Source organism: Lithobates pipiens, unplaced genomic scaffold (assembly GCF_037356315.1).
Source record: "Lithobates pipiens isolate NorthernLeopardFrog02 unplaced genomic scaffold, aLitPip1_a1.2 Scaffold_18, whole genome shotgun sequence".
NCBI lineage: Eukaryota > Metazoa > Chordata > Amphibia > Anura > Ranidae > Lithobates > Lithobates pipiens.
In genome coordinates, this window is record NW_027507758.1 from 31,387,332 (window position 1) to 31,414,248 (window position 26,917).

Here is a 26,917-nt window from a genome sequence, read left to right on the forward strand (position 1 = left end):
TTCATTCCAATGGGCAGAGGCGGTGTAGGAGTGCTGTATATATCGCTTCTAAACATGCTGCTTGCAGGACTTTTTTTCCCATCCCACAACGTGTGAAAGCACTCGGGCTTTCATGCTGGGGAGTGGGGAGGCATGGGAGGTAGCTTTTAAGGCTTTTTTATGTTTTTGTTTTTGGGCGGAGGGGGGGGGGGGGGGGATAGAGCTCCTCTTTAACTTTGATATATACAATACACACACATTCTAGGTCTATAATATGGGGGTCCCGGCCGGTCTCTTATAGGGGTGCAGTTGTATGTAGTGCTGTTGTAGGAGAAGTAAGCGGCGCTTGTTATGAGGTTTGGCAGTTTGTTGGTGTTTGGCACGTTCTCCGGGTGTTATTAGGTAATGAGCCTTTCCCATGTTTATCTTACTGTGAACTGAACCATATTTAGAAGCAAATGAAACGCATTGTCAGGTCCTCGCTCTTCTCCTCAACTATTTCTACACTTCTGTTTGCTGTACTTGTGCTCTTCTGTGTCCTCAATGTGTTACATTGGCCATTGCATCAGCACACACTTCTTCTATTGTACAAAGCAAATACATAGATTTTCTAATAATAACTTGGATGAATTCCAGGTATGGATATTTTTTTCATAGTTGGTCCAGCTCAGATCAGTGTATATATGTATATAGCATACCTGGCCGATGCCTCCGGAAGCTGGAAATCATCCGCTACTCCAGTGTTCTCCACTTGCTTCTGGATCTCGTGCCGACCGGCTGCCCTGCTGCATTGTGAATACAGAAGGTTGGCCGCTTGGCATTGTTGCCATTCAGAGGATGCTCACACTGCTTGTGGAGGCACATTGATCCCGGAATGGTCACACAAATCCCATCCTCAGTGCAGTAGATATAGTAGAAAACACCTGTAGTAATTCCCTGAGGTGGTGAGCAGTCGGTGCACTGGCTTGTAATGTCCTCCTAGCACCTGAGCAAACATGTAGATAAAAGAAATCCGGCAGCAAGATCTGCGATAAATACATTTATTAATCCTGGTGTGGTACAAAATACAGGGCTTACTCGTTTCAGCATTTAGCCTTCATTATAGCCATATCTATGGCCATGATTAAGGCTGAACTCTGAAACGCGTAAGCGCTTTATTTTGTATCACACCTGGATTAATGTATCCATTGCGGAAGATCAAGCTCCTAGTATTTTTATTTATTTTTTCTTCTACGCAGTAGGAATGGGCTTGGCCATATTTGGGATCCCACCAGGAAGCCGACACTGCACACCACCAATCACAGGCTGTAAGACATTTTCCAATCCACAGCTGCACAGATCGGGAAATGTCTCAGTGCCTGTGATTGGGGTGCAGTGCCGGCTTCCTGGTGGGATCCCAAACACGCCCGAGCCCATCTCTACTAGTCGGTGCAGCAGAGCTCCCTCCCCATCTCTACTAGTCGGTGCAGCAGAGCTCCCTCCCCATCTCTACTAGTCGGTGCAGCAGAGCTCCCTCCCCACCAATGCAGCTGTCGCACAGATGGCGCAGTGGCTGGGACGTTTTTTTGAAGTTCAGTGGGCGAAATCTGCTTGGAAATCGGAGTAATTCTTTCCCCATCGGGTCTACTTCTCTTGTGATTAACTGTGGGCTCATCTATAACCAGTAAGCTGCTCTTCCTAGTGAGAGGCGTGTCAGGGCATGTCTCGCCCATTGGAGGTTAGGCAGAGGCTGTTTTCCCAGCACAGCCAGAAAACTGACAACATTGGGATGGATTAGTTTTACTGCCTAGTGTGGGCAGTTTGAAAAGGGAAGGGGACTGACAGGATCACCAGAGATTTTCACACAAAGGAAGCAATATAAAGGGAACACAATACTTTTTTGTTATATAAAGGGACATGGTACTTACAGGCATATATCAGAAATATGAAATGTTGGGGTAACAAACGCTTTAACGTACAGGTATATTGTGATGCAGCACCTGTGCTAGATGGGGTGGATTTATCTCTATTTAACGTGGAGATATATATATATATATATATATATATATATATATATAACACATATACACACCCACACAGTCAGTTTCCTTTTATGCTTCATTAAAAGAGTGAATATCCCGCAGACACTGAGGTTGAATGAGTCCTTAAAGGCACAGTCCACCATTGTGACCATGCTTCTATGTTTAGGGAGTAACCTGGAACCTTGTTACATTGAATGGCAGGGTGCTCCTCCCTGCAGCACTTTGTTCCAATGAAAATGACTGAAATGGCGTATTATGTTATCTATGTTGCATCCAGATAACATTATGAAAAAGCTACACAAAACAATCAATCAGTACAACCAGGAACGTTTTTAATCAGTTATGATGTTGAGTGTGCACTAGAAACGAGGAGCATTGTTGGGCATGGCCGTGCGTGGCTCTGCCCGTCCATCTGCGACATTCATTCAAAGGGACCTGTGAATGGCGAGACTCCCAAGTCCCATCTGCCACTATGGCAGATCTCATTGGCACACAAGTGAGGTGACATCACAGGCATAGGCCATGGTTTACATCCTCCAGCCCCATAAGGGTAAGTCCCTACCTTGGTGCAGACCTGGGGCTGGGGGAAGAGTCTGCAGGAGTCTGAATTGCACGCACTGTTGCAATGTTCTGCAGGTATTAATACCTAAAAATGAATTGCAGTTTAATATTTTATTTTAGGTGTGTGCAGTATAGACACGGCACAGCATTTTTGCTTTGAGACACACAACTGGCTAAAGATTTGGTAAAAACCTGACCCGGTCTAATCATTTCTGAATCTGCCCTAAACATATAGCCTGAACACACGATCTGAAAATCGGAATGAAAAATGCCGATTTCAAGGCGATCGCACGATAATCTGACCATTGGCACAGCTTTCGATAGCCGATCTTGACAGTTCTTCCCAAAATACAATACAAATACATTACAACATGACTTCCCTTCTGAATTTGTATTCTGTCGTACGAGAATTTGTCACTTTCACAACCTTCCGTTTTTGATCTGAAATTGACATGCAAAAAAAAGGCCAATCATTCATCTGACGATCTTATCAAATGTGTATGGACCATTAGGCTGGCCATGCATGTACAATCACCTTGTACAATTTTCCTTTAGACCCCTTTCACACCAGGGCGTTTTGCAGGCGCTATAGCGTTAGAAATAGCGCCTACAATCCACCCTAAAGAAGCTGCACCATTGTCTGTAGTGTGAAAGCCCGAGGGCTTTCACACTACAGCGGTGCGCTGGCAGGACGTCAGGAAAAAGTCTTGCCAGCAGCTTCTTTGGAGCGGTGAAGGAGCGGTGTGTTTACCGCCCCTCCACCGCCACTCCCCATTGAAATCAGTGGGGCAGCGCTGTAATACCGCCGGCAAAACGCCGCTATTGTGGTTTTAACCCTTTCTCGGCCACTAGCGGGGGGTTAAAGCGACCCGCTAGCGGCTGAAATGCGCCGCAAATCTGGCGGTAAAACGCTGCTAAAAAAATAGCGGCGTTTTACCGCCCATGCTATGGGCGGTGTGGCGTGAAAGGGGTCTTAGATTTACCTTAAACTGTTGTGCAAGGGCCTGCCTAATTGGATACAATTCAAAGTTTTGGTTTTGACTTCATGTGTTTTTTGGTAAATCTAAAGGAAAATTGTACTAGAGAATTGAACATGTATGGCCAGCCTTAGTGTTTTGGTTGGAGTAGCACTTTAATTAAACAGTGGATTACTGCACAGACATACATGTGTATCCCCTGATCATACATGGCTCTGATTGGTCTAATCTCAAAACAGTGGCTGGTGGCCAATACTTCCTTCTTCACTTAGGCTGTTTTAGTTTAATGTTAGGTCTATGATTGCAAATACCTTGGTGAACTTTACCTGTTAGATAACATGGGTAGTATTGTCTTTTATTGCAGAATTTTGCTCTCCAGATCAGATAATGAGTGTTTTCATGCATGCTGTGTTTTTTTATTTTTTCCTGTTGCTAATTGCATCTCCCTCTTCCCTCTAGTCGTTGACCTCCTGTACTGGCGGGATATAAAGAAATCCGGACTGGTGTTCGGTGCCAGCCTCTTCCTGTTGCTCTCTCTGACGGTGTTCAGCATAGTGAGCGTTTCCGCATACATTGCCTTGGCCCTGCTGTCTGTCACCATCAGCTTTAGAATATACAAGGGGGTGCTGCAAGCAATTCAGAAGTCTGAGGAAGGCCATCCATTTAAGTAAGTAGGATTTTGAAATCTCTCATGAAATGTAATGACTTGTCATACTTTTTGCGAATTATTTTTATTTTTTTATAGCTATATTGTGTTGGTCCATTGGTCTCCAAACTGCGGCCCAGGGGCCTGATGACTTAAACCAACGATGGGGCTTTATTTCATTTTCTATTCCATCTAGGGCTGAAATTAGTAATCGATATTCTCGATAATGAAAATCTTTGACAACAATTTTCATTATCGATTAGTTGGTCTGCACCTTCCTCCCTGCCAGTCCATTAGAATCCTCCTGTGTACAAGGCGTCGCTGTATGTGACCAGGCACGTCCACACCTCTCCTCGCTGACGTCGGCTCCCCCTGATTTTCTCAGCTGCTGCCTCGAGGGAATGGACCGACGCGACAAGCAGCCATGAGAGCCGAGCTGCTCACTGTGAAGTGATAAGGTAGCGGCTAATGGCTATACAGAATACGCAGTTAGTACAGTACAATAATTTCTATGACAAGTTTTCCATGATCCTAAGCATTTCTGGGGTGGGGGGGGAAGAATGTGGCTGTGCCCCATCATTGGTGTTCCCGGGAGGAATAGTGCCCCATCATTGGTGTTCGTGGGGGGGGGGGGGGGGGAGTTCTTGTACTATGAACCCCATCATGACAGGATACCTGTATATGACTTGTATAACACTCCGTGTTATTTTATTTATTATTTTAAAGTGGTGTTGCCACCAAAAAATGAAAAGCTGCTTAAAATTCATTAAAAAAATAAAAAAAAAAATGGCAAAAAAAAAATTTTTTTACTCACCTCTAAATACCGGTTGCTAGGGGGTCCCTCGTAGTCTGCCTTCTTCATTGCCCGGGCTGGTGACATCACTTCCCCTTGCGACGCACATTCACCTGGGACCGGTCACGTGTCTCAGGTGACTGTACGGCGTATCATGGCGCCGCTCGCGCATGCGCAGTGGGTGCCCGGCTGTGAAGCCACAGCCGGGTGCCCACAGTATGCATGACGGCGCCGTGAGCAGAGCGGGGAACGAGGGGGGGCTTCGTTCCCCCGCATCGCTGGACCCTGGGGCAGGTAAGTGTCCGATTATTAAAAGCCAGCAGCTGCAGTATTTGTAGCTGCTGACTTTTTGAATTTTTTTTTTTTTTAAGGGGTACCCCACTTTAAATAAACAAAAAAATTGCATATTACGTTTTTTTTTTTTTTTTTTTTTTCCCCCGATTAATCGAAAAAATTATTGGCCAAATAATCGATTTATGAAAACTATCATTAGTTGCAGCCCCGATTTCATCCAATGACACCAGAAATGGGGCACTATTTCTCCCACTGACACCAATGATGAGGTATTGTTTGCTCCCACACTAGGGCATATTTTCTACTCCCACTTACCAGTCTCCGTGTTAGTCAATTGGTAAAGAATGTGGCCATCAATCACAAGTGCAGCAGAATAAATGATGATTGGTAGTGTAACACTCATTCAATCGTAAAGATGCAGCGAGTTTTGCTGTATGGGCAAAATTAAAATGATTGGTATTTTTATAGGGGGGGGGGAAAAAGACTTTACAAACATTTCATACTTGCCTGCCTTGTTGCAGTGGATTTGCACAGAGCAGCCCAGATCCTCCTCTTCTGGGGTGCCTCTTCTGTGATACTGCCTCCTCCCTCCTGTTCAGTGCCCCCACAGCAAGCCGCTTGCTATGGGGGCACCTGAGCCGAGTCACAGCTCCTTGTATCCATTCAAACACAAAGCCCTGGCCCGCCCTCTATCCCCTGATTGGCTAGCTCACTTTGAGTGACAGCAGTAGGAGCCAATGACGCCACTGTCTCTGCCAAGCAGGAAGGAGACTCAGACGCCTGAGACATTCACAGACATCGTTGGACAGAGGGACCTCAGGTAAGTATTAGGGGGGCTGCTACACACAGAAGGCTTTTGATCTTAATGGATAGAATGCAGTCTGCATGCCTCTCTCAAAAAAGGTTTCCTGTGTGGTCCCGTGTACATGGGGCATTCAGCCCACGGTGCATGCGGCTTTGGTTTTTAGCTGTGAGTATAGGGAACAGGCGCACTGTCCAGCCCCACTGCCAGCAGCTTGTAAACCATATAGCAGGCTGGTAGCTGGACAGGGTTTTGGGCAGTGGCCATTACCAGTACTATCATTTTAGGGCAGTATTCACCCAGGGGTGAATGCCTGGATCGCTAGAAGTCTGCGTTCTGAGCATTCGCCCTTGGAGGGCATACTGCCTTAAATGTTGGTGCCACTGGGTGCACTGTCCAGCCCCACTGCCGACAGGCTGTCGGACTACGAGTAGCTGACAGCTGCTGGGGATGCATTCACCCCGGGTGCATTCTGCCCTAATTGTTAGTACTGGTAATGGATTCCGCCCAAAACGCTGCCCAGCCACCAGCCTCTTATATATTATGACAGGCTGCTGGCAGTGAGGCAGGGTGGTCACCTTTGCCCCCTGCTTGCAGCTAAATGTCGAGTCTCTTGCATTGAGGGCTGAGCGCCCAACGTCTATGGGGCCTAAGGCCAAACCATGGTTGGTGCGAATTTCTTTCCTGCAACCTAAAGAAATTCTCACGATTCCCCCATCAACACAGTGGTGACGGGAATCCCTCCTGCTGAGCAATTGTCTGCTTCTGGAAGGGGAAGCCATCCCCGCCGGGAGAAACTGGTGACTAGCTGTGATAATCGCAAGTGAATCCGGCAGGCTCCTTGTACCCAAGTTGATCAGTCAACGTGGTATATCCTGCCTGTGTACATGCGGTTCGAATCTCGGACAGTTCCTGCTGAACCGGCCAGGATTCCAATAGCTTATGGCTGACCTAAGGCTTCACACTATTGCTTTAAAGTAATGCTCATTAAAACACACATTACTACACTTGGTGCATTGCAGTATCTTTCATTTAGTACAGCAGAGGCTACAGAAAATGGGGAAAACTCCTTTTTCCTTGTTGGGGTTTTTACTTTTTTTATTTTAAATGAATGGGATATCCTAGTCCAATAACAGAAGATGATCCACAACTCCATACATGCACTTAAATCTTTTCAAATGTATTGATACTCCATACAAGCCAGATAGGTACAGCGGATGTGAACATGTTTCAGCCCTGGACAGCCTTGTTCGCTGGTTGTGAACAAAGCCATCATGGCTGAAATGCCTTAACATCCGCTGTACCTATCTGGCTTGTATGGAGTATCAATACATTTTGAAAAGATTTAAGAGCATGTATGGAGTTGTGGATCATCTTCTTTTAGTTATGTTGGCAGCTGAGTGACTGCTGATCATGCACCTGACAGTGGCCTTTTGGATGATTTGGGGTAGTGGCACCTTTTTTTCTTTTTGCCATCCTAATGCAATGCATGAAATGCTGCACAATAATATAACGGATCACGACAGTCTGAAGTCTAGGGCTGCAGTAATGACAATGGGTATTTCAAAATGTAAACGTATTCCCTTCTGGATTCCCTTCCCTTCTGGAGCAGAACTGCTTCCCAGAGCTCAGCCTGTCTTGCAGCGTCCTTGGCTTTCACACACTGAGAAGGGGCACAAGCTCTATGTTGGGGGAGAGAGGCGGTCTGAATTTTCTCTCCGCTGGCATTAGGGATGAGCTCAGGCGTGTTAGCATGAATTGGGTGCAGAGCCCGCCAGGAAGTCGGCGCTGCGCTAATCATAGGCAGTGAGACATTGCCCCGATGTGCGGCTGCAGGGATCAGGCAATGTCTCACTGCCTGTGATTAGCACAGCGCTGCGCCAACTTCCTGGCGTGCTCTGCACGTGTTCTATGCGAACACGCCTGAGCTCAGCACTACTTGAAGGTAAATGTAAAAGAAATTGGGAAAATTTGTATAATGTAATGGGCAGCTTATATTATGTAGTTTTTGTTCCCCCCCCCCCCCCCCCTTCATACTGAAAACATGTCACGAAAAAAAAAAAAAATAATTAAGCACGTAGACATGTCTCTTGATGTGGTGTTTTGGTTTTAATTATAGAATTATGTAATGATCTAAGTTCCGTGTCTCCTATTGGGCCTGTTATGTGATGCTTGGAATACAGAGCAGCTGTCATGTGCTTTTACATACAGGATGAATAAGTGCGCCAGAGGAATTTGTATTCCATGATGAGGCGTGTAGAGGAAGCCTTTCTTCTATAAGTGTTTATGGCTCTGTAATAATGTGCTAGAACTACACCCAACTTTACAGTCCTATTTTTGGACTTTTTTTTTTTTTTTTTCTTTTTTTTTTTTCTTCTCCCCATACATATTAATCATTTTTGAATGGAAAAGATATACGTTAGATTTCTGCAAATAGAAAGTAACTTGGCCCAAAGCGGTGGTAAACACAATGAGTAGACAGTAATGTGACAGATTTGCTGCGTCCATTACCAGGTGTCAAAGGGATGGCAGCCCATACTAAATATTTCATTGATCATTGATCCTTTAAAGCGGGAGTCCACCGGGACTCCGCGTTTTTTTTTTTTTTTTTTTAAAAGCCAGCATCTACAAATACTGCAGCTGCTGACTTTTAAAATAGTGACACTTACCTGTCCAGCGCGCCCGCGATGTCGGCCCCCGAAGCCGATCTCTAGGTCGCCTGTCGGGTCCTGCCGCCGCCATCTTGGGTATGGGAATCAGGAAATGGAGCCTTTCGGCTTCATTTCCCGGTTCCCTACTGCGCATGCGCGAATCGCGCTGCGCAATAAGGCAGCGGGGCACTTGCGGGAAGGGGCGGGCACTTGCGGAAAGGGGCGTAAGTTACGCCCCTTTCCGCAGAGAGCTATCCCGGAAGTGTGTGCAGTTACCTGGATTATCCAGGTAACTGCACCCCCCTCCCCCCTGAAAGGTGGCGATTGTGGCACCGGTGGGGGGGGGAGGGTTCCGATGAGCGGAAGGTCCACTTTAGGGTGGACCTCCCCTTTAAGCAAAACATGATCAGGGTATTTGTGTGTGTGTGTGTGTGTGTGTGTGTGTGTGTGTGTATAGTATGTATGTGTATATATGTATGTGTTTTTTTTTTTTTTTATAAATATTTCATACTGAGCAGCTCATCTTTGTATTTTTGAGGTCCTTTTAGCCAAATGTTCTGGTCATATCCACTTTTCTAGTGGATTTGAATGAAAGCTCAATGTTGGTCATATTAAAGCTTCAGGTTTTGTTTTTTTGGGTTAAAAAAAGTCACTTTCCTGCTCTGTGTAATGGTTTTGCACAGAGCAGCCCTGGTCCTATTCTCAGTTCCCCCACCTGGCCCCTTCACCTTGACCAGTGCCCCCAATAGCTTGCTATGGGGGCACTGGTGCATGCTTGCTCCTAAGCCCCGCTCTTTGCTTCCATAAGTCACACAGCCGCGGATCTGCCCCACCCACGTCTCCCTCATTGGCTCACTGGCTGTGATTGACAGCAGTGAAAGCAAATGGCTCCTGCTGCTGTGTCTCAGCCAATGAGGAGAGAGGGACCTGGAACAGCCAAGGCTCCTGTGCGTATTGCTGGATTTAGAGGGGGCTCAGGTGAGTATTTGGGGGGGTCTGTGGGGGGAGAAGCACATAGATTTGTTACCTTCAAGCATAGAGCGCATAAAGGTAAAAAAAAAAATGTTAGCCTTTACAACCACTTCAAAGTCCATTTCCGTTATAAATGTCCCTTCTAAATAGTTTGGGCCAAGCTGGCACAGACTGGTTACTGCACTAATAGGTGTGCTTCCCGGCTGGTGCCCGTTATTACCTGTATGTGGCCTTAGTTATAGACAGTATACAGCGCTTTGTGTAGTCCTGGAACACGGTAGTTGGTCTGAACGCTGCTTAGTCTTCTTCCACAGGAAGCTTTTTTTAATTCTATGAATGCAAGGCTTTCTCTGAATGGCTGAGGCGAGCAGATGGCATCCGTCTCCTCAGCCCATCAAGGGAAGCGCTGTGTTCATTCCATACAAAGCTTCCTGTGAATGGCTGAACAGGCCTCAGCGCGACTCCACCATTATTCCATCATGTTCCCGTCATGCTGCCAGTGTACAGCACTTTATGCAGCATGTCCAGCAATCACACCTGTTAGTGCAGTAAATCGTTTTTGGGCCACCTTTTCCCAAACTATTGGGACATAAATAGAGAGTTGGGCTTTTAGGACCTCTGTGGCCAGATGGCTGCGGCTGCTTGATTCCTGCAGTAAGAATCGTCGGGTTCTTGCTGATCGTGAGCGCAGTGGCTGCTCATCCCATTTAAAGTAGTGGCAGGTTTAAAGAGGGTGCTGGTGTTCGCATGTACCTGCCCACACAGAGGCTGGCTGGGGTTAAGGACATGCCTGAGCCTGGGTGCAGTCAGCTGTGTCCAGACTGACGTCTGTCCCTAATGGCAGCTTTTCACTCTGTGTGCGACCCATATGTGAACAGCAGCACCTGCTGTTAGCCTGCCTCTAGTTCAAATGGGTTAAGTGGCCGCTGCTAATCACATGACACCGTAATTCCAACAGGAATCTGTTGACTCATGCCACAGCTACCATGTGAAAGACCTAAAGTGTAACTTTACCCATAACCACCTGCAAAAAAAAAATGTTCTTTAGCAAGAAACCTACATTCCACAATAATAATTGTCAAAATTAGTGTGTGTTGTAAATTGCCTCCAACATTGCTCCTGTTTCTTCTTGCTGGAGCCCTGAGCAGCAGTAAATCTTCAGGCTGTCAGCGGATCAGCTTCTGGTGCCTCTGATTTTTGGCACTGTGCCAGGAATAGAGAACTGAGCATGTTCAGAGCAGGGGGGTGATTGTGTATTACTGAATTTTAAACCGTATAGGCACTTTATTTTACATAGGTCCATTCAGGCTGGGCACTTTTGCAGATACAGCAGTCGGGACTTAATTTTCTGTGTACAGTTCCACTTTACTCTATGGGCAGGCAGATATGAGTTTGTTTTATAGCCAATCACGTAGGAGTCCATCTAGGTTCTGGATAAATAACAAATGCCACCTGCCTATAGACAAGCGTTTGTCCAGCTCAGGAAGTGAAAAAACGGACGGGGGCACAGATGTCCTAAAACGTGAAACCCGTCCTGATTGAGATGTGTTGGTGGACCCCCTGCTGAGCGGAGTGGACGCCGCCTGTCTGAGGGGCCCCTTCAACCTGTAATCTTACTGTACTACACCATTCAGACATTCTGCAGCCCTTCAAACAAAGTTCTATTTAAAGCAAATGATATATTACGAAAGCTAAGCGGTTGATGAGAGGCGCTGGTCTAGGTGAACTTTGTCTCGCCCCTCACTGTACAGAAACCGGCAGTGCCGCTGTCCCGTCAATGCCTTATTTTAGTTGCACTGTGAGCTATCTGCTGCAAATTCCCCTTATGCAGACATACTCCACATACTGATCAGTTTAGGGAAAGCCTTGTCAAGGTCATCTCAGAAGGAATGCCAGAACTGCTTGACCCATCTTCTGAACTCGTACCGAAAATATCCACAGACTCGATCTGTGCTTCATGACATTTCTGCACTGGTCATCGCTCATTGCGCTTCAGGGTGATGTAAAGCATCCATAGTTTAATTCCCTCACCCCCATACTGACGCGCCCCCCCCGTAAAGCTTGTATGACAGCTCATTAGATTACAATCTGAAATGGTTGTCAAAACAAGACATCCTGTTCATTTTCTCTGCTGCAGAGAAACCTTGCAGAGCAATCATCATCAACCCCTAGGAGAGATCTCGCTTTACAGAGCCCAGATTATTTTTGGCCGCAAACCTCACGGCTTAAAGTGGATGTAAACCTGAATTATTATTTTTTTTTTTTTTTTTGTCTGACGCAATATAGAGTATGGGATTTTAGATTAGCTGTAGCAAAACTGGGCACAGCTAAAGTGTTAATCCAGCTCTGAGCAATCCTCATATCTTTTTTTTTTTTTTTTTCAGTGACATAAAACGGGTAAACTGTGAAATCTTTGTGCGTTCTTCCCCCTTGCTGTGATTTCACAGGTGATTTGCATATCTCGTGCACTAGCCTAAGACATTCATTATTTAATTCCCACCCCCACTCCTTTCTTCAGCGGCTCCCGAAGGATTTGCTGTTCCACAACCTCAGCATGATTTGGCATGCTGAAGTCATGTGGGGACTTTTCTGTTTTTTGACTGGATGTTAGTGATCAAAGCAGAAGTTCAGTGTAAGAATACACAGGAGAAAATGCATGTTGATAAGGGGAGTGTAGAGGTGGGCGGGGAGTCTACTGACATCACGGCTCCACCCACTGAGCCCTGGAAAACAGACCCACCCACAATCTGCAGTTTTTTGGGTCTCATAGCAGAAAGAGGGGAGACATTTGACAGATAAGTATACGTGCAGGAGGCATATATATATATATATATATATATATATATATATATATATATATATATAATCTCCTTCTAGATAACCAATATTGCAGTAGTTTAGAAAGGATGAGGGTGGGTTTGCATCCACTTTAAAGGAAAAGTACAGCTAAAGCCCGTTTGGCTGTACTTCTCCTGTGAATCAGAGGAATGCAGTTCGTTCTACATTCCTGTGACCCATTTTCAGCTGACATCGGCTTCAGCCTGCTGTTGGCTGATGTCAGAGGGCTGGTTCAGGCTTGGGCAAGATTGTGCTAGTGGATTTGGGATCCACCCACATGACTGGACCGGCACATGACTCGGCCTCTCGGTGAGCTGCTGAGAGCCTGAGCCGGACTCGCCCGCCCCCTCCACAGCCTAGCACTCCAGTGAGTGTGGAGGGGCAGATCAGAGTTCTTCTGACAGCAGCTCTGCTCGGGGAGCTGTGAGAAGCAAACGATTGGCGGTACTCGGTTCTGGCTGTTGGAGGCGCTGGGGGACAGATGCAGCATTGAGCCGATACTGCATCCACCCAAGTCTGATTCCAAAAAAGAGAGCGCATACAGCTTTTAAGGGTGTGGGGGAAGCATAGAAGGTGGTACTGAAATTGTACATTTTTACATTGTGCTTTGAGATCTATAAGCTGTGCAGTTAGTTAAAATGATCTGGTGATAAACTTCTTTGTCTAATAAAGTGAAATCTGGCAGCAGGCCATGGACATTTAAGTTTTTTACATATTCTGAACTATCAGTAAATGAGCTTTAATATTAAAAAAAAAAAAAAAAAAAATCTTCACTGACCTCTAACTGCCGGCACTGTGGCGTAAGTAATCCTCAGTTTCCAGCAGAGGTGCTGAATTTGTCCTCTCAGCTGCTCCCCCTCCCAGAACTACTGCTCTGTGTTTACATTAGAGATTAGAAGGAAAGCTTTCAAAGGCAACCTACCGCCATCTCTGCCATATTCTGTTTGGTAACGTTTTGTAATGGAAACTGGGTAAAATTGCTAGAAAAATGCCTTTTTACTTTGCCAGTATATAAAGTGTATGTATACCCTCACTTTGTAGCACAATCTGTTCTGTTTAAAATAGAAATAAAAGGCAAAACAATTGTGCATAGATGTAAAAACATAAATGAGTTTCTAGCATAGCTAGAGAACTGACCACACTGTGCTCATGCCTACTGTGGTCAGATTTTAATGGGAAAGCAGAGGGACTGGCAGGAACACCAGGCATTTCACACAAAGAAATACAAAGAACGGGATGCTTTTTATGCAAATACGTGGTACAGCAGACACACCAGGAATATGAAATGTTGGGTTTATATATTCTTTAATGTTGTGGGAGAAGCATGGAAGATGGTACTGCAATTGTACATTTTTACTTGGTGTTTGGGATTTCTGTAGTTAAAATTATCTGGTTATAAACTTGGCCGTCTAATAAAGTGAACCTGTTGGCAGGCTACGGACAGTAAAGGTTTACATATTCTTAACAAGCTGTAAATGAGCTTTAAAAAGAAGCTTTCACTGACCCCGTTATTGCAGGCACTGTGAAGCAAGTCATTCTCAAAGTTCCCAGTAGAGATGAAGTTGTCTTAGCCAGCTCGGCTCTCTAATGGAACTCCTGCTCACATTAGCTTACATTAGAGATGGAAGGAAAGCTGTGTTGGTATGCGTTGAAAAAATATAGGACAGATTGCATTCTTGTGCATTATAGTGTGATGCGCTGCAGCTCCTGGTAAAATGCAGAAGAAAAAATGGCATGCAACAAAACTTGAAAATGCATGCTAGAAAGTATGTTCTGTATAAATAAGACTCCTAGGCTGGATTCACACCTAATGCAGTTCTAGTGCTTTGTATTTTCAGATTTGGACTACAGTCCATTTAACATGGTTTCTTATGGAACACGTTCTGTACTGCAAATCTGCAAAAAGCACTAAAAATGCCATAGGTGTGAATCCAGCCTTAAAGCAGAACTTTGGAAAGGTCCCATATTCTGATCTGCCTCTGTTTTTTATCAATTTCAGGTCTTATCTGGATTCCAATGTGGCGGTGTCCGAAGAAATTGTTAATAAATATAGTAATGTTGCCCTGGGACATGTTAACTGCACTCTTAAGGAGCTGAGGCGTCTTTTCCTGGTGGAGGATCTGGTGGACTCTCTGAAGGTAGGTACATTCTTTGGATGGAAAAGCATGGCTAACTATATAGGTCTGGATTGCAATTTTGGAACAGGAAAAGGGCCCGGAAAACACCAGAAACTACCTACACACAACGCTAAACAATCCCTTCCTCTATCACGTCCGGCACAAGTTGCCGATGTATCGTCAAATATACTTTTGTATCAAAGTAAAACTTTAGGCTAGAAAATACAGATGCTGCGTCCGGGGAGCGCCTTCCTCGAATGCTGCGTCCGGGGAGCGCCTTCCTCGAATGCTGCGTCCGGGGAGCGCCTTCCTCGAATGCTGCGTCCGGGGAGCGCCTTCCTCGAATGCTGCGTCCGGGGAGCGCCTTCCTCGAATGCTGCATCCGGGGAGCGCCTTCCTCGAATGCTGCGTCCGGGGAGCGCCTTCCTCGAATGCTGCGTCCGGGGAGCGCCTTCCTCGGATGCGGCATCCGGGGAGCACCTCCTTCACTTGGTCTTTGAGGAATGTTATTTCTTCTCGTACCTTTTTGACATTCATATCTTCAGTGATATCACCGGAGGTTAGAAGCATCTATTTGCCTCAGGTAAGAAGCCTAAGGAAAGGTCGGCTGAATCCCAACCCCTTCTTCACTTACTCTGGGAGTAGGTACAGCCAGACCCACTAAGCCTGGGTTCCTGGCAGCCCACAAGGCTGGAAACCAGCAACCCACTAAACCCTCAGAAGTCTTCAGCATGAAGGTGTGGCCATACTTAATTACAGGGATGTTTGCTAAGCCATGTGGGTTCTTGGCTAGCTGGCTCTTCTTTTTTAGGAGCATTGGTTGAGGGACCTTTCTGTCTGAGGCTCCTCCCCCCCCCCCCCTTCATCTCTTCTCTCTACCTCAGAATCTTAGTTTGCTGTTGCTGGCTAGCAGACGAACGGCATGTCTACCTCCGAGGATCAGGTTGTATTCTGTCTGGTCCCTCGGTCAACCAATCATGCAGCTGGTATGGACTTCTCTCCCAATCTCTGGGAGGTTCCTCTCATTTAGGGACCTGGCCTCCCGAGCGACATTCTGTTATCTCTTTTGGGTCAAGTCTCCAAATGGTAACAGCGCTGGACAACATCAAGGTAGCCTTCACCACCAAAGGACAAGACTTCTTGCTGTGACAGACAAGTTGCGAATAGAACAAAGGGTCTTGGCCTTGTCTGCGCTGCCAACGTTAAAGCGGTAGAAAAAAAAAAAATTAACAAAATAAAAACTGCAAAGCAATAGCATAATGTGTTAGTAGGCATCGCATACTTTCACATCATGAAATACTTACCATAGACCGAAGCAGCGCCCGGGCACCGCTGAGGGGGCTGACATGATCCCCTGGTGTTTCTTCTGGGTTTGCTGGTTCCTGTGTCCTATCATATAAGGTCCTCCATCCGATAGTGTCCACTGCATACTGCGCATGCGCAGTACACAGTAACACAGATCCCGAAAATTGCCGAGGATGAACGGCGCCTGCGCCGTGAGTCCAGGTTCTATCCCCACTATCCAAATGGACATAGAGCAGGAATATAAAAGAGCCGAGCGCCGCGAGGCCGAGCCCGAAGCATGGCGAGCGAAGCTCGCCCTCGAGGGGCCCTCTAATATTCACAACCCTATGTCCGCTTGGATGGTGGGGCTACCACCTCCACTCACGGCGCAGGCGCCGTTCAGCTTCAGGGATTTTCCGAAGCTTCGTCTGCTCCGTACTGCACATGCGCAGTACGGTGCAGACACTATATGATGGCAGGACACTATATGGCAGAACACCGGCACTGTGAGTGGCAAGAGACGTGATGACGTCGCTCCCACACATGCATGCGGGAATCTTCAGTTTCGGCAAGGAGCTCTGAACTTCCTGCACAATTCACCGGACCTTCAGAGCACATTTCCTGCTGGTGTCAGCGGCTGCATGCAGGGTGAATATCTCCTAAACCGTGCATGTTTAGGAGATGTTCATTTTTCCTACAGGTAAGGCTGATTATGGGCTTACCGGTAGGTAAAAATGACCAAGCGTGGTAAATAACCACTTTAAGTGTGGTCTCTTGTAGGCCAATTTTTCCTGATTGGTTGCTTCTGGATGTGGAGGAAGATGTCAAGGCACCAAGGTGCCTTTCCTACCTTGCCATACAGATATCCAAGAGCCCAATGACACCCTGGACTCTCTGCAGGCAAAACCAACTAGTCACAGACTCGGCAATACCTGAAATGCCATGCTGCAGCAAACAAGGCCAGTAGAATATTAGCTTGCATTAAAAAGGGTTTTTACTAGGGATAGTGCTATTAATTTACAAAACTCTGGTTCTGCCACATCTTGTGGGACATGCTGGAACTGGAGAGAGTCCAGAGAAGGGCATCCAAACTACCAGGGGGACTGGAGGACCTCAGTTATAAGGAACGATTACAAACATTACATTTTTTTTTTTTTTCCTTGGAAAAGTCACTTAAAGGGGTTGTAAACCGTCATGTTTTTTCACCTTGATGCATCCTTTGCATTAAGGTGAAAAAACTTCTATCACTGACCAGCACCCCCATTTTTACTCACTGGAGCCCATTCATTCCCACACCAGAGATGTAATCTACCTCTCTGGCCAGGGTCCTTGCTGCTTGATTGGATGGATTGATGGTAGCGTAGCCATTGGCTCCCACTGCTGTCAATCAAATCTAATGACCCCAGGGGGGCCGGGACGAATCCAGCATTCTGTGTCTGAGGATGCAAATGCTGGACGTGAGAGGGAGCGTTCCCGTGCCGTAACCCCCCCCCCCCCCCCCCGTGATTCCAACATTGGGAGGAAATTATTCAGTCTCAGGTCACTCAAGAAGACACGTGGCCACTCAGTGAAATTTGGATGAGAAGAGGTATAACCTTATACATCATAGGTCAGTGATGGTCAACCTTGGCACCCCAGATATTTTGCAACTACATTTCCCATGATGCTCAACTATACTGCAGAGTGCTTGTGAATCATGGGGAATGTAGTTCCAAAACATCTGGGGTGCCAAGGCTCGCCATCACTGGCATAGGGGGTTCTTTACTGTTGGAGCGGCAATAATGTGGAACTTCCTTCCACAATTTAGATGGGTATCCTATTGAACACAATATACAGGGATATTGGAAGTGCTAGAGACACACTGGTTAAACTAAACTAGATCAGTGATGGCGAACCTTGGCACCCCAGATGTTTTGGAACTACATTTCCCATGATGCTCCAGTACTCTGCAGAGTGAATGAACATCATGGGAAATGTAGTTCTAAAACATCTGGGGTGCCAAGGTTCACCATCACTGAACTAGATGGACTGGAGTCTTTATTCAACCTTACCAACCATGAAACTATGAAATCTGCTGCAGGCATGTTGTCATACTACTAGAAGAGGCCTTAATGGGGTACCTCTTCCTGGGCTGGTTCACGGGCTTGTGAGGAATCCTTTCTGATTCTACTCCCTGTTTTTGACACCAGTTTTGGTAATTCTTCCCCCTAGCTTTCATTTTGTTCAGATGACATCTGCATCCAAGGCTCCTTTTTTGTTTTTTACTTTTATAGGTATTAGCAATTGCATTCAATATATTTAATACAGCTTTATATTAGAACAAAGCTTTTTGTGAGTTTCTTAGGGAATGTAATCAACCAGAATACTATATCCCGCCTCCATAGTGTTTAGCAATAGGAGGACATGGTGGAAGAGGGAAGTGTGTGTGTGTGTGTGTGTGTGTACCCACATGTGTGATGCTATATAATGCTATATAGTCACATGGGCTGTGCAGATTTAAAAAAGAGTAAATGAAGAGCTTAGAAGGGAACCAAAATTGAAGCATGCTCTGTAGAGGACACTAGCTGGTCTACACAATCCCCGGCTGTAATCAGGACACAGAAGATGGGAGGGACGGCTGAAGGCAGGATCAACCAGGAATATTTTACTCTACACAAAACAAATACTTTTAGTGGCTTTGTGGATATGAACACCCTGCCCTGTCATATAGCATGTCATTGGAGTTTTTAAATAGTCTGAGGTTACTGTCACTTTAAATAGTCAGGTTACTGTCACTTTAAATAGTCTGAGGTTACTGTCACTTTAAATAGTCTGAGGTTACTGTCACTTTAAACAAAAACCATAAATCTGCAGTTTAACTCTTATTTTACTGTTTTCTGGTGATTCTCGGCTGCTGTTGCTGACCTTCAGGAAATGATAGTCGGTTGACTTTATGTCCATTCATCGCTAGTGAGCCATGGAAGGGAAAGCGTGTCCAGGAAAGATGGAGAGAAGGCAAAGTCCTAATCTGCATACTTCTAGGATACTGACTTGTACTGTTTAAAGCCAGGGAGTTAGCATGACAGCCAGGCGACCAGCATTTGCTGGATGTGAAGTTTTTAGAAACTGAGCGCATTCAGAAAATGGCGGCATTCATCGATTTCTATATTCTTGTGGCCTTTGACATAGTGGTTTGCTTGTGACTAGTACTGCACTGCTATGGACATGTCCCCTTAGCCTGTAATATGAGGAGCGGCTGGTATCTGGGCAGCATCCAGACTGCTGTCTATTCCTAGCAGTACATGTGTAACCTAATGCAAGGGAGGCAGGGCTGTGATGTCTTATGGATGTAACTCGGCCGACTGCCATGTGTCATCCAAATGATGTTCTCAGGTTTAATTTAAAGGTCATTATACTTTCTGGCTTATCAGCAACAGGAAGGTTTGTGACGAGACACTGGAGTTTTGTGGCCTTTATCACAGATAGATATTCTTTATCAGCGCATGAAGACTTTGTGCTCAGCCATTATAAATAAAGAGATGTGTAACCGATGGTGTAATGCCATTTCATGCGCCGCAACTGAGCAAATTCACGTAGAATTCTGCCTGGTGAAGGGGCGGCCATGCAGTTCTGCTCTGATGATCTAAAAGTTAGGCTCCATGTTTGTTTGCATTGAGTGAGTGACTTTTTTTTTTTTTTATTTTTTTTTATTGAATAGCCTTGGATGGATGAAGGTAAAAGGCAGAAAATATTTAGGGCCCATTCACGCATGTGCGTGTGTGATGGCAACGTGTGCTAAAACACAGTGTGCATTGTCTCAATGCATTCACTATGTGTGGTTCATTGAATGGCAACCCAAAGCATTGTACAGTAGAGCCCCCCACAGCCTACCCGCTCTGTGTAAACGTCTTGCACAGAGCAGGCTTGATCCTTTTTTTTATTTTTATTTTTTTATTTTTTTCCTCCTTTTGAGGTCCCCCACTGGCACTCCTGGCACCACCTCTTCAGTGAGTGCCCCCATAAGCTGCTTCCTATGGGGGTACTCATGTGTGCTTGATCCTTAGCCGCACTGCCTGAATCTATAGACAGCTCAGCTGCACCCCCTGCAACATCACAGGTTTTGACAGCAACTGGAGCCAATGGCTCCCAATGCTGCCTCGCTCTTTCCTACTCAAGCCCCATGCTGGATCGAGATCTGGCTTGGGTAAGTAAAAGGGGATGTAGGGGGTATCGCGTGTTTGCGCTTGTTTGCTTGCGCGTGTTTGCGCTTGTTTGCTTGCGCGTGTTTGCGCTTGTTTGCTTGCGCGTGTTTGCGCTTGTTTGCTTGCGCGTGTTTGCGCTTGTTTGCGCGTGTTTGCGCTTGTTTGCTTGCGCGTGTTTGTTTTTTTTTGTTTTTTTTCCCTTAACCGCCCACCATAGAAATACTGTGGCAGGGTGTTTGCTCTGCACCAGATCACGTATAACACTTTTTTCCGCGTCTGGAGCACACACCGCCAGTGACCTGATCACACACAGCAGGAGCCCAGCACAGGGGATTGTGGGGGTGGGTATGATGACACAGGCAGAACTGCAATCTGCCTATGTGAACAAGGCAGATTGTTCTGTTAGAAGGGAAAGTATTGATCCTATGTTTCTGCAAAGCAGGAACACAGATCTTTTGCCTTCCCCCTAGTCAAAGCACCTCCCCCGCAGTGGGTAGGCACACATATAGCCCTTTGATTGCCCCTGATGTTTAACTCCTTCCCAGCTGGTGCCATTAGTACAGTGACAGTGCATATTTTTAGCACTGATCTCTGTATTCGTGTCACGGGTCCCAAAAAAGTGTTAGTTGGTGTCCGGCCGCAATATCACAGTCCTGCTATAAGTGCACAAAGCAAGGTCCATAAAGACTTCTCATCCAGCGCTGTGGGCGGTTCCTCAGCAACATCACTTATAATGAATGGCTACATGGAGGAGTGTGACCATGGCTGGGAGCACCATAGAGAGGAGGCTTTGCAGGACCATTCATACCTCTGGAAGGACCCTGCTGGATCAAATATTTATTCCTCCACCCCTAGACTGAATGAGCAAGGGTAGCTTTTGTCTAATTCCCAGAGCTGGGCTTTAAAGGATTGGGACTTTTTTCTTTTTTTGTAATGCTTAAGGTTACATGGGTTGTGAAATCATTATGTAACCTTGTATGAGTCAACTATGTCCCATGATCTAGTAAGTGCTGGTTGTACAGCTGACACAGTGAATATTGCACATTGCAGCCTCATTATCGGATACAGTATATGCAGATCAGTGCACTCTCCTCCGCCATTTCAGGAGTGTCACCACTTTTTGCTGTTTATAGTGTTACTACAACACGGGACCCTGTATTCACTATATCTGGTCTCCCAGTACACACAACATGGAAATGCAGTTATTTTAGTAAAAATAAAGTAAAAACTACTAAATACTTTCTCATCAGCAGTATCTAGCAGTCTTGTGACTTCTATCAGTCTGTGCGGCCGACCACTGGTTAAAGCTTGTAGGAGGAGTTTTCATTCTTTGACTTTGACTGTCCTGATCATATACACCCTCCCAGAAAAAAACAAAAAAACTCTAGCAATACTGAGCATGTGCAGAGTGCCTACTAGGGCTTTGTGCTACCAGCAGATGAATTGGGGACAGTAAAAGAGGAGGATCAGAGAAGACAGGATCAAGCAGCCTTTTTACACAAGGCAGAGAATTCACACCTTAGGTTCGACAGGGAGTATAACGAGCATGCTTTACTGCATATCCAGACTGATTTTACTGTTGTGGGTTTAGTAACACTTTAAATTATATGCCATGCCAAAAAACATTTTTCTAACTCTAATTACAGTGGGGAAAATGTAATCACTTGACTTCCAGAAGGTTTTACCCCCTTCATGACCAGGGCATTTTTTGCTATGCAACACTGTACTACTTTAACTGACAATTGCACGGTCATGCAACACTGTACCCAAATTTCTTTTATTCACACAAATATAGCTCTTTTGATGGTCTTTGATCACCACTGAGGGTTTTTTTTAATTTATGATACAAATGAAAAAAGACAAAATTAAAGATTTTCTGCTTTTTTTTTTTTTTTTTTTTTTTCCAAAACCCATCCAATAAAAAAAAAAAACAATCCTAATTTTTTTTCCCCCATAAGTTATAAGTTATATAAGTGATAAAAAAAAAAAATATTCTGAAAAGTCTATAGTTTTGTGTGAAAGTTATAGCGTCTACAGACTATATGATGTGTTAAAAAAAAAAATATATATATATATAACACAGCTATAGATGCTATACTGTAAGGCTGCTTTCACACTGGGGCGTTGATGTTAAAGTGCCGCTATCTTTACCATCATTTTAGCAGCGCTATTCGCCACAAGTGGGGCGCTTTTAACCCCTGCTAGCGTCCGAAAAAGGATTAAATCTGCTCACAAAGCGCTGTTATGCTGGCAGTGCTGCCAAGTGATTTCAATGGGCAGGGATGCTTTAGGACCAGTGTGTACAGTGCTGTGCTAAGATGCCTTTTTTTTTTTTTTTTTATTACCGTCCTGCAAGTGGTGCGCTTCAGTGTGAACACGCTTTTGGCTTTCACACGAGTGAGAGGACAGGCACTTTACAGGCTCTATTTTTAGCGCTATATCGACTGTAAAGCACTTCAGTGTGAAAGCAGCCTAAAGGCAGTGATCAGCGACCTATAATGGGACTGTGATAGGGTAGTGGACAATCTGGCGCAAACAGACCCTATCCAGGAGGTTCACTAACGGACACTGACATTGCTAGTGACACTAATACAATGATCAGTGATAACACTACTGACAACTGGCGGGAAGGGGTTTAACACCTATCAAGGGGTTAACTGTGTGCCTAAAAAGTGTGTGTGTATGTATATATGTATGTATATGTGTGTATATGTATATGTATATATATATATATATATATATATATATATATATATATATATATATATATATATATATATATATATATATATATATATATATATATAATTTATGGAAAAGAAACTGCCAGATTGCTGTTCCCAAGTACAGAGTTCTGTGCGTTTTTATAATCGCAGAATGCTGTGTATGACTGGCAACTGCTGATCAGCAGGTTTCAGCTTAAATCATTGGCTAAAATCTGCTGCCAAACCTGGATATAGGCCCGCCACGTACTTGACTGTGCCTGTACAGGCTGCCGGCTTGCAGTATATTAAGAGCAGTTGGCAGGAGGAGGTGTGTGTGTGTGTGTGTGTGTGTGTGTGTGTGTGTGTGTTTGTTTTTATATTTGTGTGTTTAGTGTTGGGGTAGTCGTAAAAGACTTAAGAAAGACCTCTGCAGTCTGTTGAACCTGATCAAGCACAGCCGATGCTCGGTCAGCTTCTTCCCAGGCCGGAGAGGCTGGAGATTGATGGCTCTGAACCTGTAAGCTCTCAGAGTTGAGCACTTCGGAGTTCATACTTCCCAGGGAAGATCAGTGAACAGGTCTTGATTGCACACTTATTTAACCACTTCCCGCCCGCCTTATAGTAAAATGGCGGTGCAGCTCTAGTTTTGGGACGGCGCCCAGTTTAGCTGCAATCCTGGACATGGCGCTACCCCGATCATGTGATCGGCTGTGTCCAATCACAGCCAGTCGCAGGTAAACAAGGAAGTGTAGTTTATCGGCTGTCCTTGCTTCACGCGGACAGTGAGGTGAGGAGAGCCGATCAGTGGCATTTCCTCACAGGGAAGACATGTAAAGGTAATCCGGGCGCTGATTACAATGCAGCTCCAACCGTTCTCATCAGTTCTGAGTATTGGTCATCTGTGCACGTCTGTGAAGGGGGGAAAATACTTCTTTACAACATTTTCTGACCAACTAAAATTTTTTTTTTTTTTGGTAAAGAAAAATAAAACAAACCCAGAGGTAATAAAATATCACCAAAATAAAGCATAGACCTGTAATCTACTTTTCATGAAATAGTTTTTTACTGTGATTTACTGCCTCTTTGTAATGTCCTCTGTGACCTCCCGAGCCTCTCTCCCTTCCTTCCATTTGTTTGGATCAAGCAGGGCACACTTGCGGACATGTACACTGCTCTTTTCTACACTACAAATCCCATAGTCCATCTCTGGACCATAGAAAACAAAAAAAATCAAGGAGGATGAGGGCAATAGAAGGTACCAGAGAAGTGCTGACCAGTAACTATAAGAATACATTCTTTACATTACATACATTTAGAGCAGTGTAGATGTTCACAAAAACAAGACCTTCCCTGAGCCTCAGAGGAGCATCCTGGGAGAACGGTGTCGCCAGTCTGCTGCAGGCAGGACAAAGCATTTCCTCAGTCTCCAGCCCCCCAGTGACCACTCACTTGGAGTCCTGTAACATTGTAACCTGGCAGCACAAGTGAATGAGAAACATGTATAAAACATGTTTGGACAGGGACATTGATGTCCTGTCCAGACATTGGGATTTGCATTGCTGTATATTAGATGTGGAAGGAGATTGCTGTGATATTGGCTCAGAGTTGCGGATGATAGGAGTCAGGAGCACTGTAATCTGGGGAAATACCTGTAAACCCCAAAAGCTACTATACCACCAGTATATTTAATATTTGGCACAAAGTGTAATATATTGTTAATACCTGTAAGCGGTATCCTTACAAATAACTGACATTTATGCCTTTCACACATGGACACACAACGGTCTATGAACATAGTTTATAAAACATTCACTGTGCAGATGTGACACACCTCCACATAGAATGAAAATTCCCCGTATTTTCTCTAATATGGTCGGTTCCTATATCATCAGCGCCATCGAGTGGCCTTATGCTTTTTCTCCCCAGAACAAAATGCATAATGGCCACTAGATGGCGATGATGATATAGGAACTAATCATATTAGAGATGATACAGGAAATTGTTGTTTAGTGTGGATGTTATATTTGCTTTATTCTTGGACCCCATAGATTAGCTTTAAAAAGCATCTTGTATATATAGAGTGTATATGTGTATATATATCTATCTCTTTTGAAAGCTATATATATCTCTAGCTCTCCCTCTAGAAACCATAAGAGTGACAGTCACTTGTGTGTCCAGCAGTAATGGCGCCTTGTATCGCGCAGTGTGATGGGGGTGCAAATGGTGAAATACCATCCATTCTGCACATCCATGTATTATATAGGAAGGCTGAGTAGATTCAGAATGTCTGATGGTCATGTAAATGTCATGTAACCTTGTGTTAGAATTGTACAATCCCCTGACCTGTGCTGTGTTGTTCAGTTTGCAGTGTTGATGTGGGTGTTCACCTATATCGGTGCCTTGTTCAATGGCCTCACCTTACTGATCCTGGGTAAGTAGAGCTTTGCTCATGGATGTGTTGTCTGTTTTTTGTTCCCTGCTTACCATGCTGCTGTCTTCAGACCGATGCCCAAAGTCCTTCTCCACTTGGGAGCCCCATTCAGCAGACTTTGTGGCAGTAAATAGGATAAATGCCCCCCGAATTATGTAATCGTATTTATTAATAATATGGTAAACATAAGATGAGATCTCTAATCATCCCACTGTTGGGAAATAAAACGGATATCGTGATATAAATCTTGTTTTGAAGGGGAAAAAAATAGGCTGCCTCATCATATGTAGCCAGGTGTGGCTCTTCAGCATTACAATGGGAATTTAGATCCCTTTCACACCGAGGGCGTTTTGCAGGCGCTATAGCGTTAGAAATAGCGCCTGCAATCTGCCCTCAAACTGCTGCTCCTTTGTCTCCAATGTGACAGCCCGAGGAGCGGTGCGCTGGCAGGACATCTGGAAAAGTCTTGCCAGCAGCTTCTTTGGAGCAGTGAAGGAGCGGTGTGTTTACCGCTGCTCCCCATTGAAATCAATGGGGCAGCACTGCATTACCGCCGGCAAAACGCAGCTATTGCGGCATATTGCTGGCCTTTTAAACCCTTTCTTGGCCTCTAGCGGGGGGGTAAAAGCGCCCCGCTAGCGGCCGAAATGCGCTGCAAATCCGACGGTAAAACGCCGCTAAAAATGGCGGTTTACCGCCAACGCTATGGGCCCGGCAGTGTGAAAGGGATCTTATTGTCTGAAAAAAAAAAACATGGCGGCGTCTGTTCTCTATACAACAGGATTTGTGAAGTGTTGGCTCTAAAATACCTGAATCCTTACTAAAGCCGGCCATTGATGAATCCAGTCTCAGCGGGTTCAACCGGGTCTAGCTGAGATTCGCTCTATCTATGGGTAGGCTGATTGTACCCAAGTCATACAACCAGACTATTGTACATGTGATTATTGTTGGCGGCAGTGTGAACACATGCACTCCGATTCCAGTGCGGACCAAAAAAGGTCTTCTACCATTCTGGTCCGAATGTGATTGAATTCAGCCATACAAAATGGCTGAATTCGCATTGCATGTGATCTGCACAGCGGTGTGAATCACATGCAGTGTCTGTGTGTTTTTTCACCAGTGTGAATCCAGCTGAGTTGTTTGATGGGGAGAATCGAGCGACTTTTGTGGCAGGCCAGAAAATCAAATTTAAGGCTTGTCTTGGGCTCCATTCACACTTGCAAATCACCTGTGGGGGAGACTCAGTGGGGATCCATGTGATTGGGTGCAGGTGGGAATCCCCATTAAAAAGCAATGGGAGCTATTCACAGCCGTCCTCCTGTAATTGATAATTCAGCGATTTACCTGCGGAAGACCAGCCCTGGACACAGTCTGAATCCAGCAGGTATTCGCTGCACTGGTGATTACATGAGAATGACTGCGAGGGCTGTCGGGCATCCTTTACTTTAAATGGGTCTTCTCACCTGTTCCCAATCGCATGGATCACAAACGACCCCACATTCACATGTGAGTTATGAAAACCCCTCATGTAGGGGATTTTTTGCTCCATATCAAAGGTAATTAACACAAATGAGTGGAGAAGTCTGCACCAATTTCTATCTGCACGTTTGTTTATTGCTTTACACACCAAATAAATAAGTGTTTCACGCAGCCACCTCCTTCCTG

At 45.3% G+C, this 26,917-nt stretch overlaps 1 protein-coding gene across 7 annotated transcripts in view; it reads left to right on the forward strand.

Annotated features, from left to right (window-relative positions):
- Positions 1-26,917, forward strand: part of RTN4 (reticulon 4) — a 109,710-nt gene that overhangs the window by 76,288 nt on the left and 6,505 nt on the right. For all 7 annotated transcript variants that reach the window (XM_077485533.1, XM_077485534.1, XM_077485536.1 and 4 more), the window contains 3 exons: positions 3,998-4,205; positions 14,534-14,672; positions 25,183-25,252. In XM_077485533.1, coding sequence (XP_077341659.1) covers positions 3,998-4,205; positions 14,534-14,672; positions 25,183-25,252 — 417 coding nt within the window. The remainder of the gene's footprint in view (positions 1-3,997; positions 4,206-14,533; positions 14,673-25,182; positions 25,253-26,917) is intronic.